The 18,029-nt window shown below is 56.3% G+C and overlaps 1 protein-coding gene across 7 annotated transcripts in view; it reads right to left on the reverse strand.

Moving 5' to 3' along the window:
• The window catches only part of DMBT1 (deleted in malignant brain tumors 1), a 68,014-nt gene that overhangs the window by 25,705 nt on the left and 24,280 nt on the right, over window positions 1–18,029 (reverse strand). For 5 of the 7 annotated variants that reach the window (XM_045568323.1, XM_045568320.1, XM_045568324.1 and 2 more), the window contains 15 exons: window positions 17,374–17,697; window positions 16,762–16,791; window positions 16,118–16,147; window positions 13,983–14,306; window positions 13,371–13,400; window positions 12,728–12,757; window positions 10,589–10,912; window positions 9,587–9,619; window positions 8,240–8,272; window positions 6,407–6,730; window positions 5,795–5,824; window positions 5,151–5,180; window positions 3,015–3,338; window positions 2,013–2,045; window positions 666–698 (listed from right to left, as the gene is read on the reverse strand). In XM_045568323.1, the coding sequence (XP_045424279.1) occupies window positions 666–698; window positions 2,013–2,045; window positions 3,015–3,338; window positions 5,151–5,180; window positions 5,795–5,824; window positions 6,407–6,730; window positions 8,240–8,272; window positions 9,587–9,619; window positions 10,589–10,912; window positions 12,728–12,757; window positions 13,371–13,400; window positions 13,983–14,306; window positions 16,118–16,147; window positions 16,762–16,791; window positions 17,374–17,697 (1,932 nt within the window). The remainder of the gene's footprint in view (window positions 1–665; window positions 699–2,012; window positions 2,046–3,014; window positions 3,339–5,150; window positions 5,181–5,794; window positions 5,825–6,406; window positions 6,731–8,239; window positions 8,273–9,586; window positions 9,620–10,588; window positions 10,913–12,727; window positions 12,758–13,370; window positions 13,401–13,982; window positions 14,307–16,117; window positions 16,148–16,761; window positions 16,792–17,373; window positions 17,698–18,029) is intronic. The other 2 variants (XM_045568322.1, XM_045568326.1) reach the window with 2 other exon arrangements.

An 18,029-nucleotide genomic window follows, 5' to 3' on the forward strand; every position in this document is an offset into this window, starting at 1 on the left:
CACCCACTCAGGTATCTTGCTAACGGACCAAGTCACCCGGGCAGCCAGGCACCTCTCAATGCGGCCAGAGGTGAACTCATCACACTGAGAGAAACAGTGAACCCTGCTCTGCCCAGGCCAAGGATGCTCGAGCTATGTAGAAGCACAGTGACACAGGGGAGGTGATGGGTAGGGGCGCCCCACTCCCTGCTCCCCACTGTCACCACACACAGCATGCAGCTCCAGAGCTACAGGAGGCAGGCAGGGGCCTTCCCTTGTTCAGCAGCTTGGTGGCACCTGCATGGGCCTGTCTGGGTTCTGGCAATGTGGTAGGGCTGGCAGGACCTTCGCCAGACAGGTGCAGGCGCCCCGACTCTCACTCCCTCCTCCCGGGCCGGCTGTCCATGCCCTGAGGCCAGCGCCAAGCTGTCAGGAGGCTTAGTGAGCCCCCAGGGTGGCCCTGAGCACCGGGAACAGGACAGCATGGCAGCCAGGCCACAGGCTCCCCGCCCCCTCCAAAACCAGACCCAGGAATCAGTCGTCAGAGATTCTGCCTCCTCCACGACCCCCCACAGTACTTGGCAGAGCACGGGGCCCACCGTGGGCCTCATCCTCCCACTTTCAAATAGAAAGTTTGTGCAGAGGGAGAGCAAGAGGCCCGGGTATCAATAAGCAGGATTGTTTACCTGTTGATGCTTCAGTCGTAGTGGCCGAAGTGTCTGTAAATAGCAAAAACATGAAAGAGGAAAATCAGACTCAGGGGAGGAAAGACCAGGAATGAACAGATGTCTGGACCAGGCATGTGTGGATGTAGCAGATACCCACTGGACATCACTTTTGTCACACCCAGAAAGAGGGAGCACTAGCTCGTCCTTAAGAGTAGGAGCTGTGAGCTGTATCCATGGACTTCCTGGATCCCTTTCTGGTCCTTGTTGCCTGTCCTGCTTTCCTAAGGCTGATCTCTAGACATTCCCTAGGATTGCCGCCATCCAGGCAAGAACACCTGCCCGCAGGACCACCTTCTCCGAGGGACCGATGACCACTCTGCTCTGAACCTCTGCCACCCATGAACTCTGTTTCTAAGCACCTTAAGTAAATCCAGCGTTGCTACTAAAAAAAAGACAATGGAAAAGGCCCTTCCTCTTCTCTCCCTAAATTAACCAGTGGCTTTGCCATTTGACACTTTCTGAGTCATCATGCTTATTTCTACGCCCAATTAAACGCCACATATGTAGATATCATTTTCTCTAGTGGCTTCTTGTAGGTTGTCACAGTGATGGTGAAAACAACGCCCCTTCTGGCTCCTGCCACGTGCACCCCCGAGTCTGCCCAGGTCTCCTGCTCCACAAGCTCATCCGTGCGCAGAGGCCGTGTTGGACACCCCGCTCTCTCCACCTGGGATGTCCCCAGGCCAGTGAGAAAGCCTTTGCCCCTCCTTCCACTCACCCATGAACTGGCGGGCCCCTTTGACAACATGGCCCACGCTCTGCCACTTGGTCTGGAAATGTCACGGACCCAGGGAGCCACCCAGGGGTCCATCAGGTAACCGGTGACCAGAAGCACCGCAGACATTTGCTGCTTCTCGGCCTCCCCCAGGCTCTGCCTCAGCCTCCCCTGCAGGCAGATGGGGCCCTGCACGAGCCGGGGGCATTTCGTGGAGTGAGGGCCGGAGGCATCAGCCTGTAGTATCATTGCCTTCAGCCCAAGGTCAGAGGGCATGGACATTAATCCTCAATAGGTCATATCAGCCCCAGAGGAGAAAGGGCCAAAGCTCCTGAAACCTGTGGCCACTTTTCTGAACCAGGAGACGTATCCTCTGGGCCAGCGTCTCACTATGTGCTGCACACGGAGGTGGAGGATGGGAAGGCAGACACCCTCTGGACCCTAACATCTGTGACTGTCACCGATGCAGTGGGGGGACATAGCATGCTCCACAGGGTCTGCACGGACGAGAGGCGGGTTCTGCAGACTGGCAGGCAGGGTGAGTGTGAGGAAAGAGAAGGGGCGTCCCAAGGAAAGACACTGGGGCTCACCTGGGCTGGGCGTGGACTGGGACTGGGACGGGCCTGTGGTGGAAAGAGAAGGAGGGTCACACACAGCACTTGGTGACTCAACTAGCACCGGAGGTGGGAGAGCCTCGGGATTCACACACTGAGCTCGTGCTCGTCTCGTGTGGACGGACACGTGCGTGCCCGAGCCCACCGTGTACCCCTAGACCTTCACGGAGCTGCTCCCCACACTCCGAGCCCTTGCCTGCACCCCTGGGCTTGAGGCTCCCCCTTCAGATATACTAAGGCCACTGTTAAGCCTGGGACAAGCCACAAAGCCTCTGCATCAACACCAGGGAGCTGCAACGGTGACCCTGAGCAATAACTCCACGAAGACCCCGACTTTGCACTCTCCGTGGCCGTGATCCTGAGGTTGAATGGGGAAACCGGAACATCCTCCAAGGGGTCACACTCTGGAACCCACTGTCCACCTGCCCGGTGAGCACAAGGTCTGTTACCAACCTGCTCTCCGGCCACCCTCACCCCCCTTCCCTATTGCCCTTCCCGCCTGTCCTGAGTGAGCTATGGGCCCTGGAGTCCCTTCCTCTGCCTCAGCTCCTGTGAGCGCTCAGAGTAATATAGTCTTCAAGGACAGGAAACGCTGTACCAGCCCGATCCCAAAGCTGCTGTCCCAGACATGGAGCCTCAGGTATTACTGGGGGTGGGAGGTGGGTGGATGTTCCTGTAGCAAATCAAAGGTTCATGGATTCTGCCCTCAGTAAGCCGGACCCTGGGTCTGAAGGCTGGTGCCCAGGAACCTCCAAGCCAATGCCGGGCACTGCTTGCAGCGGGGGGACCTAAACAGACCAGGCTGTTTCCATGACTATGGAACTGGACGTTACATCTCTAGGCCAGCTGTCCCCAGGTCATCTCCAGCAGTTCCAGGTAACCTTGGCAGGTCTGAGGGTGGGACCCTGAGGTGAGAAACTTGTTTTCTCTGAATAGAGTCTGTCCCACGAACGGGCCCCAATGATCTTCGATGCCCACCTGAGCAGATGACACCAGCGTCCTCATGATGGCCACAGTTATGGGAGAGCCAGCCTCTGTGGGGGCAGCTCCACAGGTAGGACTCGTGCCCTGAGCAGCTCACGTCATCCAGGACAATGGGCCCTGAGCCCTGGCCAAACCGGGCACTTCCTGGGGCCAAGGTGGCCCAGCCACAGCCCAGCTGCCTGCAGACCACGTTGGCGTCATTAGTGTTCCAGCCGTCGTCACACACGGTGCCCCAGGAGCCTTGGTACAGGACCTCCACGCGGCCCTGACACCGGTCACCTCCATTCACCAGCCTCAGGGCCAAACCGGCATCAGATCCTAGAGAGAGACATGAAAACTCACTCTCACCAGTGTGCCCTGATTGGTGCAGCTGCCGGGCACATAGCTCCGTGTCACTTACGCTAAGGGAAAGGAGCCAGACACAGGGCAATGGTCCCATTTCATAGGAAATGTCCAGACCAGGGAAATCCAGATAGACAGAAAGCAGATAAGTGGCTGCCGGGAACTGGGGACAGCAGAATGCGGTGTGACGGTTAATGAGTGTGATTGTTCAGCTTGGGATGACTTAGAAACTGCAACTAGACGGGGGTGATGGCTGCACAATGATGGGATTGTAATTAATCCCACCAAGAAGTGCACATTAAAATTGTTAAAAGGTAAATCTTATGCTAGGCACACATTTCACCACAATGAAAAAGGGAAATATTATTAACAATCACTCCACTAAATACACATCACAAACACACACACACACACATATACACACAGAGTCAAATACATGCAAACGATTTGTAATTTCAGATCAATAAGAACTAAGAATCTCTTTGAGGAGTAAAACAAATCGACCCTAGACAAGCTAATCATACCAGCCCATGTAGCTCCCCCCTTGGGCATCTGTTCTTAGACACAGAAAATTCTCCCCCTGTCCCCGGCGGCATCCCTGGCCCACAGATACGTGCTCATCCCCAGCCCTGGACCACGGGGCACAGGGATGCTGAGGGGTGTTTGGCTACGCCCTCGGGTATTTCTTCCCGCAGGGTGTGGTTTTCCCGATGTGGGGTCTGGTCTAAGAGCTGGGAAAGCCCAACACTTGCAGCGCTCTCCCAGAAGCCTGGGGAAAGCTCAGAGACCGCGTGTGTTCCCCTGTCCTCACTCACTCAGTCAACTATCCTGGTGTCACGGCAGGGGCACAGCAAGGAAGAACTGTGACTCCTGCCGTCCCCGAGGAAGACGGGAACAGGCTTCACGGGCATATCGAGGCCCCCTGAGTCCCTGCACACACTCTCCACTCACAGCTCAGCCCCTGAGCCAGGGCCGCAGAGGGCAGCGCCAGAGCACAGAACCTACAGGGGCCGACACCAGGGAGAGGGACAGTTCCCTCTGGTGGGCAGGGGGGTAAGGACAGCCAGGAAACACCAGGGAGCATGGGAGGAAAGCAAAGCTCCCACTGGAGGATACTATCTCCATGTCAAATCTCCTGCCCTGTGTTTTACTGTAACGGAAACCACCTTCCCATTAGAAAACCAGCAGGGTTCAAGCAGGGCCTGGTGTCCCCACTCTCCCCCTCGCCCCAGGGCATATGCAGGTGCCATATACCTAGCTGGGCCCTCAGAGCACACAGGCTTTGCGTGGGAGAAAGCCCTTGCTGCCAGGAAGTCAGAACTGTCCCCCAGAGGTCTTGGCACAGACTGACTCTTACGCCTTCAGGGATACAGACTTGGGGCTGACAACTGCTGCCCTTCTCCCCGTGTGCAAAAAGCAAGCTGACGGGGAAGCCCGCACACATCACAGGGCAGGGATAAGAGAAGCTTAGGGGAGTAGACTGACAACTGCTGGGTACAGCTGTACCGGAAGCTCCACATCCATCACTAAACATTCTAGATACGCGAGCCAATGAATTCCCTTCTAGGCTAGGAGAGTTTGACTTGGGTTCCTGTCCCTTGCAAACGACAGCATCCTGACTAACTGAGTCTCCTTACAGCACAATTCACAACCGGGGGAAAGGCAACCCTCCTCGCTTGGGGAGGTCATAACCAGCCAGAGGCTTCACACAAGACCCAGGAAAGCCCCCTAGGCCTGCAGACGGCAGTGCTGCCTGCTGATGCTCTGGCGGGATGCAAAGATACTTACCATGAGAAGGAGATGTTGTTTGCCACCAACCTGCAGAGAAAGATGCAGTGGGATTAGGAAGGAAGGGGTATGGAACCCTGGGTCTAGTGACCGGCCACTGTGAGCAGGGGCAGGGGACACAGAGAAGCTCTGGGGCTGCGGGAGACAGAGAACCCTTCCAGGGAGCCCGCAGTGAGCAAGGCCATGGTCTTCAATGTCCACGACAAGGCAAACAGGTGGCATATTCCCAAACGGCAATGACACTTCTCTCCTGACAGACGGTTTGCTGGTAGAAGCATCACTCAGTCTTTGCCTGGGCTTCAGGACAAGAAAAATCTCTGTTCTGCCCCGGCACATGACCCTGGGGACAGAGGATGCTCTGTAGCACCTGTGACCCAGGACAGAACTTTCTTCTCCCAACACAACTGCTGAGTGAGCCCGTGAGGCAGCCCGTGTCAGCAGCCAGAAGGCTGTCATCCCACCAACGCACAAAGGGGCCTCTACATGCTCTGAGCTCAGCTGCACCCACCGCACACCCCAAACGATCAGGGAATGTTCTGGGCAGCAGGAAAAGTGCACAGAGCCCTCACGCAGCTGCTCACCTGGGGCTGGGGAGTGAGCATGGAAGGAGGAGACACTGACAGCTGGGGAACAGCAGGACTCACCTGGCCTGGCCGTGGACGGTGGCAGGACAGCTGTGAGAAAGAGGAGGGCAGGTCAGACTCACTGCACAGAAGGCGGCGAGGCTAGGACAAAGGTGGGGGACACGGAGCCGGAAAAACACTCAGCCCCCTCCTGTTCCCTGCCAGGGAGGGTGGGGCCTTGTCATCCAAACCCCTGTCTCAGCAGCTGGGAGCACTCAGAGTAATACTGTCTTCAAGGACAGGGGACGCTTTACCAACAGGATCCCAAAGGGACTGTCCCTGAGAGGGAACCTCAGGTAAAATTGGGGTTGGGAAGGGGTGGATGTTCCTACAGCAAATCAAAGGCTCATGGATTCTGCCCTCAGTAAGCTGGACCCTGGGTCTGAAGGCTGGTGCCCAGGTACCTCCAAGCCAATGCCGGGCACTGCTTGCAGCGGGGGGACCTAAACAGACCAGGCTGTTTCCTTGACTACGGAACTGGACATTACATCTCTAGGCCAGCTGTCCCCAGGTCATCTGCAGCAGTTCCAGGTAACCTTGGCAGGTCTGGGGGTGGGACCCTGAGGTGAGAAACTTGTTTTCTCTGAATAGAGTCTGTCCCACGAACGGGCCCCAATGATCTTCGATGCCCACCTGAGCAGATGACACCAGCGTCCTCATGATGGCCACAGTTATGGGAGAGCCAGCCTCTGTGGGGGCAGCTCCACAGGTAGGACTCGTGCCCTGAGCAGCTCACGTCATCCAGGACAATGGGCCCTGAGCCCTGGCCAAACCGGGCACTTCCTGGGGCCGAGGTGGCCCAGCCACAGCCCAGCTGCCTGCAGACCACGTTGGCGTCATTAGTGTTCCAGCCGTCGTCACACACGGTGCCCCAGGAGCCTTGGTACAGGACCTCCACGCGGCCCTGACACCGGTCACCTCCATTCACCAGCCTCAGGGCCAAACCGGCATCAGATCCTAGAGAGAGACATGAAAACTCACTCTCACCAGTGTGCCCTGAATGGTGCAGCTGCCGGGCACACAGTTCCGTGTCACTTATGCTAAGGGAAAGGAGCCAGACACAGGGCAATGGTCCCATTTCATAGGAAATGTCCAGACCAGGGAAATCCAGATCGACAGAAAGCAGATTAGTGGCTGCCGGGAACTGGGGACAGCAGAATTGGGTGTGATGGTTAGTGGGAATGGTTTCCACTTTGGGATGATTTAAATACTCGGACCACATGGTGCTGACGACTGCACAATGCTGGGAATGTAATTAATCCAACCAGGAAGTGCACATTAACATTGTTAAAAGGATAGATCTTATGTTAGGCATACATTTCCCAACAAAAAAAAAGGGAAATATTATTAGTGAGGACTCCACTAAATACACGCACGTGCACACACACACACACACACACACACACACACACAGTCAAATACATGTGAATGATTTGTAATTTCACATCAATAAGCACTGAAAATCTCTTTTGAGAAGTAAAAAAATCGACCCTAGACAAGCTAATCACATCAGCCAATGTGGTTCCCTCCGGGGGCATCTGTTCTCAGACACAGAAAATTCTCCCCCTGTCCCTGGCGGCGTCCCTGGCTGGCAGACACGTGCTCATCCCCAGCCCTGGACCACGGGGCACAGGGATGCCGAGGGGCGATTCTTCCCGCAGGGTGTAGAGGACCTCCACCCGGCCCTCACAGCAGTCACCTCCATCCTCGAGCCTCAGGGACACACTAGAATCAGTTCTGACAGGGGGACACAAGGACCCTTCATCAATTCCTGTCCTGAGGACAAGGAACTAAGACATATCACCCACTCAGGTATCTTGCTAACGGACCAAGTCACCCGGGCAGCCAGGCACCTCTCAATGCGGCCAGAGGTGAACTCATCACACTGAGAGAAACAGTGAACCCTGCTCTGCCCAGGCCAAGGATGCTCGAGCTATGTAGAAGCACAGTGACACAGGGGAGGTGATGGGTAGGGGCGCCCCACTCCCTGCTCCCCACTGTCACCACACACAGCATGCAGCTCCAGAGCTACAGGAGGCAGGCAGGGGCCTTCCCTTGTTCAGCAGCTTGGTGGCACCTGCATGGGCCTGTCTGGGTTCTGGCAATGTGGTAGGGCTGGCAGGACCTTCGCCAGACAGGTGCAGGCGCCCCGACTCTCACTCCCTCCTCCCGGGCCGGCTGTCCATGCCCTGAGGCCAGCGCCAAGCTGTCAGGAGGCTTAGTGAGCCCCCAGGGTGGCCCTGAGCACCGGGAACAGGACAGCATGGCAGCCAGGCCACAGGCTCCCCGCCCCCTCCAAAACCAGACCCAGGAATCAGTCGTCAGAGATTCTGCCTCCTCCACGACCCCCCACAGTACTTGGCAGAGCACGGGGCCCACCGTGGGCCTCATCCTCCCACTTTCAAATAGAAAGTTTGTGCAGAGGGAGAGCAAGAGGCCCGGGTATCAATAAGCAGGATTGTTTACCTGTTGATGCTTCAGTCGTAGTGGCCGAAGTGTCTGTAAATAGCAAAAACATGAAAGAGGAAAATGAGACTCAGGGGAGGAAAGACCAGGAATGAACAGATGTCTGGACCAGGCATGTGTGGATGTAGCAGATACCCACTGGACATCACTTTTGTCACACCCAGAAAGAGGGAGCGGTAGCTCATCCTTAAGAGTGGGAGCTGTGAGCTGTATCCATGGACTTCCTGGATCCCTTTCTGGTCCTTGTTGCCTGTCCTGCTTTCCTAAGGCTGATCTCTAGACATTCCCTAGGATTGCCGCCATCCAGGTAAGAACACCTGCCCGCAGGACCACCTCCTCCGAGGGACCGATGACCACTCTGCTCTGAACCTCTGCCACCCATGAAATCTGTTTCTAAGTACCTTAAGTAAATCCAGCGTTGCTACTAAAAAAAAGACAATGGAAAAGGCCCTTCCTCTTCTCTCCCTAAATTAACCAGTGGCTTTGCCATTTGACACTTTCCGAGTCATCATGCTTATTTCTATGCCCAATTAAACGCCACATATGTAGATATCATTTTCTCTAGTGGCTTCTTGTAGGTTGTCACAGTGATGGTGAAAACAACGCCCCTTCTGGCTCCTGCCACGTGCACCCCCGAGTCTGCCCAGGTCTCCTGCTCCACAAGCTCATCCGTGCGCAGAGGCCGTGTTAGACACCCCGCTCTCTCCACCTGGGATGTCCCCAGGCCAGTGAGAAAGCCTTTGCCCCTCCTTCCACTCACCCATGAACTGGCGCGCCCCTTTGACAACATGGCCCACGCTCTGCCACTTGGTCTGGAAATGTCACGGACCCAGGGAGCCACCCAGGGGTCCATCAGGTAACCGGTGACCAGAAGCACCGCAGACATTTGCTGCTTCTCGGCCTCCCCCAGGCTCTGCCTCAGCCTCCCCTGCAGGCAGATGGGGCCCTGCACGAGCCGGGGGCATTTCGTGGAGTGAGGGCCGGAGGCATCAGCCTGTAGTATCATTGCCTTCAGCCCAAGGTCAGAGGGCATGGACATTAATCCTCAATAGGTCATATCAGCCCCAGAGGAGAAAGGGCCAAAGCTCCTTAAACCTGTGGCCACTTTTCTGAACCAGGAGACGTATCCTCTGGGCCAGCGTCTCACTATGTGCTGCACACAGAGGTGGAGGATGGGAAGGCAGACACCCTCTGGACCCTAACATCTGTGACTGTCACCGATGCAGTGGGGGGACATAGCATGCTCCACAGGGTCTGCACGGATGAGAGGCGGGTTCTGCAGACTGGCAGGCAGGGTGAGTGTGAGGAAAGAGAAGGGGCGTCCCAAGGAAAGACACTGGGGCTCACCTGGGCTGGGCGTGGACTGGGACTGGGACGGGCCTGTGGTGGAAAGAGAAGGAGGGTCACACACAGCACTTGGTGACTCAACTAGCACCGGAGGTGGGAGAGCCTCGGGATTCACACACTGAGCTCGTGCTCGTCTCGTGTGGACGGACACGTGCGTGCCCGAGCCCACCGTGTACCCCTAGACCTTCACGGAGCTGCTCCCCACACTCCGACCCCTTGCCTGCACCCCTTGGCTTGAGGCTCCCCCTTCAGATATACTAAGGCCACTGTTAAGCCTGGGACAAGCCACAAAGCCTCTGCATCAACACCAGGGAGCTGCAACGGTGACCCTGAGCAATAACTCCACAAAGACCCCGACTTTGCACTCTCCGTGGCCGTGATCCTGAGGTTGAATGGGGAAACCGGAACATCCTCCAAGGGGTCACACTCTGGAACCCACTGTCCACCTGCCCGGTGAGCACAAGGTCTGTTACCAACCTGCTCTCCGGCCACCCTCACCCCCCTTCCCTATTGCCCTTCCCGCCTGTCCTGAGTGAGCTATGGGCCCTGGAGTCCCTTCCTCTGCCTCAGCTCCTGTGAGCGCTCAGAGTAATATAGTCTTCAAGGACAGGAAACGCTGTACCAGCCCGATCCCAAAGCTGCTGTCCCAGACATGGAGCCTCAGGTATTACTGGGGGTGGGAGGTGGGTAGATGTTCCTGTAGCAAATCAAAGGTTCATGTATTCTGCCCTCAGTAAGCTGGACCCTGGGTCTGAAGGCCGGTGCCCAGGTACCTCCAAGCCAATGCCGGGCACTGCTTGCAGCGGGGGGACCTAAACAGACCAGGCTGTTTCCATGACTATGGAACTGGACGTTACATCTCTAGGCCAGCTGTCCCCAGGTCATCTGCAGCAGTTCCAGGTAACCTTGGCAGGTCTGAGGGTGGGACCCTGAGGCGAGAAACTTGTTTTCTCTGAATAGAGTCTGTCCCACGAACGGGCCCCAATGATCTTCGATGCCCACCTGAGCAGATGACACCAGCGTCCTCATGATGGCCACAGTTATGGGAGAGCCAGCCTCTGTGGGGGCAGCTCCACAGGTAGGACTCGTGCCCTGAGCAGCTCACGTCATCCAGGACAATGGGCCCTGAGCCCTGGCCAAACCGGGCACTTCCTGGGGCCGAGGTGGCCCAGCCACAGCCCAGCTGCCTGCAGACCACGTTGGCGTCATTAGTGTTCCAGCCGTCATCACACACGGTGCCCCAGGAGCCTTGGTACAGGACCTCCACACGTCCCTGACACCGGTCACCTCCATTCACCAGCCTCAGGGCCAAACCGGCATCAGATCCTAGAGAGAGACATGAAAACTCACTCTCACCAGTGTGCCCTGATTGGTGTAGCTGCCGGGCACATAGCTCCGTGTCACTTACGCTAAGGGAAAGGAGCCAGACACAGGGCAATGGTCCCATTTCATAGGAAATGTCCAGACCAGGGAAATCCAAATCGACAGAAAGCAGGTAAGTGGCTGCCGGGAACTGGGGACAGCAGAATGCGGTGTGACGGTTAATGAGTGTGATTGTTCAGCTTGGGATGACTTAGAAACTGCAACTAGACGGGGGTGATGGCTGCACAATGATGGGATTGTAATTAATCCCACCAAGAAGTGCACATTAAAATTGTTAAAAGGTAAATCTTATGCTAGGCACACATTTCACCACAATGAAAAAGGGAAATATTATTAACAATCACTCCACTAAATACACATCACAAACACACACACGCACACACATATACACACAGAGTCAAATACATGCAAACGATTTGTAATTTCAGATCAATAAGAACTAAGAATCTCTTTGAGGAGTAAAACAAATCGACCCTAGACAAGCTAATCATACCAGCCCATGTAGCTGCCCCCTTGGGCATCTGTTCTTAGACACAGAAAATTCTCCCCCTGTCCCCGGCAGCATCCCTGGCCCACAGATACGTGCTCATCCCCAGCCCTGGACCACAGGGCACAGGGATGCTGAGGGGTGTTTGGCTACGCCCTCGGGTATTTCTTCCCGCAGGGTGTGGTTTTCCCGATGTGGGGTCTGGTCTAAGAGCTGGGAAAGCCCAACACTTGCAGCGCTCTCCCAGAAGCCTGGGGAAAGCTTAGAGACCGCGTGTGTTCCCCTGTCCTCACTCACTCAGTCAACTATCCTGGTGTCATGGCAGGGGCACAGCGAGGAAGAGCTGTGACTCCTGCCGTCCCCGAGGAAGACGGGAACAGGCTTCACGGGCATATCGAGGCCTCCTGAGTCCCTGCACACACTCTCCACTCACAGCTCAGCCCCTGAGCCAGGGCCGCAGAGGGCAGCGCCAGAGCACAGAACCTACAGGGGCCGACACCAGGGAGAGGGACAGTTCCCTCTGGTGGGCAGGGGGGTAAGGACAGCCAGGAAACACCAGGGAGCATGGGAGGAAAGCAAAGCTCCCACTGGAGGATACTATCTCCATGTCAAATCTCCTGCCCTGTGTTTTACTGTAACGGAAACCACCTTCCCATTAGAAAACCAGCAGGGTTCAAGCAGGGCCTGGTGTCCCCACTCTCCCCCTCGCCCCAGGGCATATGCAGGTGCCATATACCTAGCTGGGCCCTCAGAGCACACAGGCTTTGCGTGGGAGAAAGCCCTTGCTGCCAGGAAGTCAGAACTCTCCCCCAGAGGTCTTGGCACAGACTGACTCTTATGCCTTCAGGGATACAGACTTGGGGCTGACAACTGCTGCCCTTCTCCCCGTGTGCAAAAAGCAAGCTGACGGGGAAGGCCGCACACATCACAGGGCAGGGATAAGAGAAGCTTAGGGGAGTAGACTCACAACTGCTGGGTACAGCTGTACCGGAAGCTCCACATCCATCACTAAACATTCTAGATACGCGAGCCAATGAATTCCCTTCTAGGCTAGGAGAGTTTGACGTGGGTTCCTGTCCCTTGCAAACGACAGCATCCTGACTAACTGAGTCTCCTCACAGCACAATTCACAACCGGGGGGAAAGGCAACCCTCCTCGCTCAGGGAGGTCATAACCAGCCAGAGGCTTCACACAAGACCCAGGAAAGCCCCCTAGGCCTGCAGACGGCAGTGCTGCCTGCTGATGCTCTGGCGGGATGCAAAGATACTTACCATGAGAAGGAGATGTTGTTTGCCACCAACCTGCAGAGAAAGATGCAGTGGGATTAGGAAGGAAGGGGTATGGAACCCTGGGTCTAGTGACCGGCCACTGTGAGCACGGGCAGGGGACACAGAGAAGCTCTGGGGCTGCGGGAGACTGAGAACCCTTCCAGGGAGCCCGCAGTGAGCAAGGCCATGGCCTTCAATGTCCACGACAAGGCAAACAGGCGGCATATTCCCAAACAGCAATGACACTTCTCTCCTGACAGACGGTTTGCTGGTAGAAGCATCACTCAGTCTTTGCCTGGGCTTCAGGACAAGAAAAATCTCTGTTCTGCCCCGGCACATGACCCTGGGGACAGAGGATGCTCTGCAGCACCTGTGACCCAGGACAGAACCTCCTTCTCCCAACACAACTGCTGAGTGAGCCCGTGAGGCAGCCCGCGTCAGCAGCCAGAAGGCTGTCATCCCACCAACGCACAAAGGGGCCTCTACATGCTCTGAGCTCAGCTGCACCCACCGCACCCCAAACGATCAGGGAATGTTCTGGGCAGCAGGAAAAGTGCACAGAGCCCTCACGCAGCTGCTCACCTGGGGCTGGGGAGGTGAGCATGGAAGGAGGAGACACTGACAGCCGGGGAACAGCAGGACTCACCTGGCCTGGCCGTGGACGGTGGCAGGACAGCTGTGAGAAAGAGGAGGGCAGGTCAGACTCACTGCACAGAAGGCGGCGAGGCTAGGACAAAGGTGGGGGACACGGAGCCGGAAAAACACTCAGCCCCCTCCTGTTCCCTGCCAGGTAGGGTGGGGCCTTGTCATCCAAACCCCTGTCTCAGCAGCTGGGAGCACTCAGAGTAATACTGTCTTCAAGGACAGGGGATGCTTTACCAACAGGATCCCAAAGGGACTGTCCCTGAGAGGGAACCTCTGGTAAAATTGGGGTTGGGAAGGGGTGGATGTTCCTACAGCAAATCAAAGGCTCATGGATTCTGCCCTCAGTAAGCTGGACCCTGGGTCTGAAGGCTGGTGCCCAGGTACCTCCAAGCCAATGCCGGGCACTGCTTGCAGCGGGGGGACCTAAACAGACCAGGCTGTTTCCATGACTATGGAACTGGACGTTACATCTCTAGGCCAGCTGTCCCCAGGTCATCTCCAGCAGTTCCAGGTAACCTTGGCAGGTCTGGGGGTGGGACCCTGAGGTGAGAAACTTGTTTTCTCTGAATAGAGTCTGTCCCACGAACGGGCCCCAATGATCTTCGATGCCCACCTGAGCAGATGACACCAGCGTCCTCATGATGGCCACAGTTATGGGAGAGCCAGCCCCTGTGGGGGCAGCTCCACAGGTAGGACTCGTGCCCTGAGCAGCTCACGTCATCCAGGACAATGGGCCCTGAGCCCTGGCCAAACCGGGCACTTCCTGGGGCCGAGGTGGCCCAGCCACAGCCCAGCTGCCTGCAGACCACGTTGGCGTCATTAGTGTTCCAGCCGTCGTCACACACGGTGCCCCAGGAGCCTTGGTACAGGACCTCCACGCGGCCCTGACACCGGTCACCTCCATTCACCAGCCTCAGGGCCAAACCGGCATCAGATCCTAGAGAGAGACATGAAAACTCACTCTCACCAGTGTGCCCTAATTGGTGTAGCTGCCGGGCACACAGTTCCGTGTCACTTACGCTAAGGGAAAGGAGCCAGACACAGGGCAATGGTCCCATTTCATAGGAAATGTCCAGAACAGGGAAATCCAGATCGACAGAAAGAAGAGTAGTGGCTGCCGGGAACTGGGGACAGCGGAATGGGGTGTGAGGGTTAATGACTGTGATTGTTCAGCTTGGGATGACTTAGAAACTGCAACTAGATGGGGGTGATGGCTGCACAATGATGGGATTGTAATTAATCCCACCAAGAAGTGCACATTAAAATTCTTAAAAGGTAAATCTTACACTAGGCACACATTTCACCACAATGAAAAAGGGAAATATTGTTAATGAGGACTCCACTAAATACACCTCACACGCGCACACACACACACAAAGTCAAATACATGCAAATGATTTGTATTTCACATCAATAAGAACTAAGAATGTCTTTGAGGAGTAAAACAAATCGACCCTAGACAAGCTAATCACATCAGCCCATGTAGCTCCCCCCAGGGGCATCTGTTCTCAGACACAGAAAATTCTCCCCCTGCCCCTCGGCGGTGTCCCTGGCCGGCAGGCACATGCTCATCCCCAGCCCTGGACCACGGGGCACAGGGATGCTGAGGGGTGTTTGGCTACGCCCTCGGGTATTTCTTCCCACAGGGTGTGGTTTTCCCGATGTGGGGTCTGGTCTAAGAGCTGGGAAAGCCCAACACTTGCAGCGCTCTCCCAGAAGCCTGGGGAAAGCTCAGAGACTGTATGTGTTCCCCTGTCCTCACTCACTCAGTCCACGATCCTGATGTCACGGCAGGGCCACAGCGAGGAAGAGCTGTGACTCCTGCCGTCCCCGAGGAAGACGGGAACAGGCTTCACGGGCATATCGAGGCCCCCTGAGTCCCTGCACACACTCTCCACTCACAGCTCAGCCCCTGAGCCAGGGCCGCAGAGGGCAGCGCCAGAGCACAGAACCTACAGGGGCCGACACCCAGGAAGAGGGACAGTTCCCTCTGGTGGGCAGGGGGGTAAGGACAGCCAGGAAACACCAGGGAGCATGGGAGGAAAGCAAAGCTCCCACTGGAGGATACTATCTCCATGTCAAATCTCCTGCCCTGTGTTTTACTGTAACGGAAACCACCTTCCCATTAGAAAAGCAGCATCCCACACGGTTTAAGCAGGGCCTGGTGTCCCCACTCTCCCCCTCGCCCCAGGGCATATGCAGGTGCCATATACCTAGCTGGGCCCTCAGAGCACACAGGCTTTGCGTGGGAGAAAGCCCTTGCTGCCAGGAAGTCAGAACTCTCCCCCAGAGGTCTTGGCACAGACTGACTCTTATGCCTTCAGGGATACAGACTTGGGGCTGACAACTGCTGCCCTTCTCCCCGTGTGCAAAAAGCAAGCTGACCAGGAAGCCCGCACACACCACAGGGCAGGGATAAGAGAAGCTTAGGGGAGTAGACTCACAACTGCTGGGTACAGCTGTACCGGAAGCTCCACATCCATCACTAAACATTCTAGATACACGAGCCAATGAATTCCCTTCTAGGCTAGGAGAGTTTGACTTGAGTTCCTGTCCCTTGCAAACGACAGCATCCTGACTAACTGAGTCTCCTCACAGCACAATTCACAACCGGGGGGAAAGGCAACCCTCCTCGCTCAGGGAGGTCATAACCAGCCAGAGGCTTCACACAAGACCCAGGAAAGCCCCCTAGGCCTGCAGACGGCAGTGCTGCCTGCTGATGCTCTGGCGGGATGCAAAGATACTTACCATGAGAAGGAGATGTTGTTTGCCACCAACCTGCAGAGAAAGATGCAGTGGGATTAGGAAGGAAGGGGTATGGAACCCTGGGTCTAGTGACCGGCCATTGTGAGCAGGGGCAGGGGACACAGAGAAGCTCTGGGGCAGCGGGAGACAGAGAACCCTTCCAGGGAGCCCGCAGTGAGCAAGGCCATGGCCTTCAATGTCCACGACAAGGCAAACAGGTGGCATATTCCCAAACAGCAATGACACTTCTCTCCTGACAGACGGTTTGCTGGTAGAAGCATCACTCAGTCTTTGCCTGGGCTTCAGGACAAGAAAAATCTCTGTTCTGCCCCGGCACATGACCCTGGGGACAGAGGATGCTCTGCAGCACCTGTGACCCAGGACAGAACCTCCTTCTCCCAACACAACTGCTGAGTGAGCCCGTGAGGCAGCCCGTGTCAGCAGCCAGAAGGCTGTCATCCCACCAACGCACAAAGGGGCCTCTACATGCTCTGAGCTCAGCTGCACCCACCGCACACCCCAAACGATCAGGGAATGTTCTGGGCAGCAGGAAAAGTGCACAGAGCCCTCACGCAGCTGCTCACCTGGGGCTGGGGAGTGAGCATGGAAGGAGGAGACACTGACAGCCGGGGAACAGCAGGACTCACCTGGCCTGGCCGTGGACGGTGGCAGGACAGCTGTGAGAAAGAGGAGGGCAGGTCAGACTCACTGCACAGAAGGCGGCGAGGCTAGGACAAAGGTGGGGGACACGGAGCCGGAAAAACACTCAGCCCCCTCCTGTTCCCTGCCAGGCAGGGTGGGGCCTTGTAATCCAAACCCCTATCTCAGCAGCTGGGAGCACTCAGAGTAATACTGTCTTCAAGGACAGGGGATGCTTTACCAACAGGATCCCAAAGGGACTGTCCCTGAGAGGGAACCTCAAGTAAAATTGGGGTTGGGAAGGGGTGGATGTTCCTACAGCAAATCAAAGGCTCATGGATTCTGCCCTCAGTAAGCTGGACCCTGGGTCTGAAGGCTGGTGCCCAGGTACCTCCAAGCCAATGCCGGGCACTGCTTGCAGCGGGGGGACCTAAACAGACCAGGCTGTTTCCTTGACTATGGAACTGGACATTACATCTCTAGGCCAGCTGTCCCCAGGTCATCTGCAGCAGTTCCAGGTAACCTTGGCAGGTCTGGGGGTGGGACCCTGAGGCGAGAAACTTGTTTTCTCTGAATAGAGTCTGTCCCACGAACGGGCCCCAATGATCTTCGATGCCCACCTGAGCAGATGACACCAGCGTCCTCATGATGGCCACAGTTATGGGAGAGCCAGCCTCTGTGGGGGCAGCTCCACAGGTAGGACTCGTGCCCTGAGCAGCTCACGTCATCCAGGACAATGGGCCCTGAGCCCTGGCCAAACCGGGCACTTCCTGGGGCCGAGGTGGCCCAGCCACAGCCCAGCTGCCTGCAGACCACGTTGGCGTCATTAGTGTTCCAGCCGTCGTCACACACGGTGCCCCAGGAGCCTTGGTACAGGACCTCCACGCGGCCCTGACACCGGTCACCTCCATTCACCAGCCTCAGGGCCAAACCGGCATCAGATCCTAGAGAGAGACATGAAAACTCACTCTCACCAGTGTGCCCTGAATGGTGCAGCTGCCGGGCACACAGTTCCGTGTCACTTACCCTAAGGGAAAGGAGCTAGACACAAAGGCAACAATCCCATTTCATAGGAAATGTCCAGACCAGGGAAATCCAGATAGACAGAAAGCAGATTAGTGGGTGCCGGGAACTGGGGACAGCAGAACGTGGTGTGATGGTTAATGGGAATGGTTTTTACTTTGGGATGATTTAAAAAGTGGGACCACATGCTGCTGACGACTGCACAACACTGGGAATAAAATTAATCCCAGCGAGAACTGCACATTAACATTGT

This window comes from Lemur catta, chromosome 14, assembly GCF_020740605.2.
Source record: "Lemur catta isolate mLemCat1 chromosome 14, mLemCat1.pri, whole genome shotgun sequence".
In the NCBI taxonomy this organism is placed as follows: domain Eukaryota; kingdom Metazoa; phylum Chordata; class Mammalia; order Primates; family Lemuridae; genus Lemur; species Lemur catta.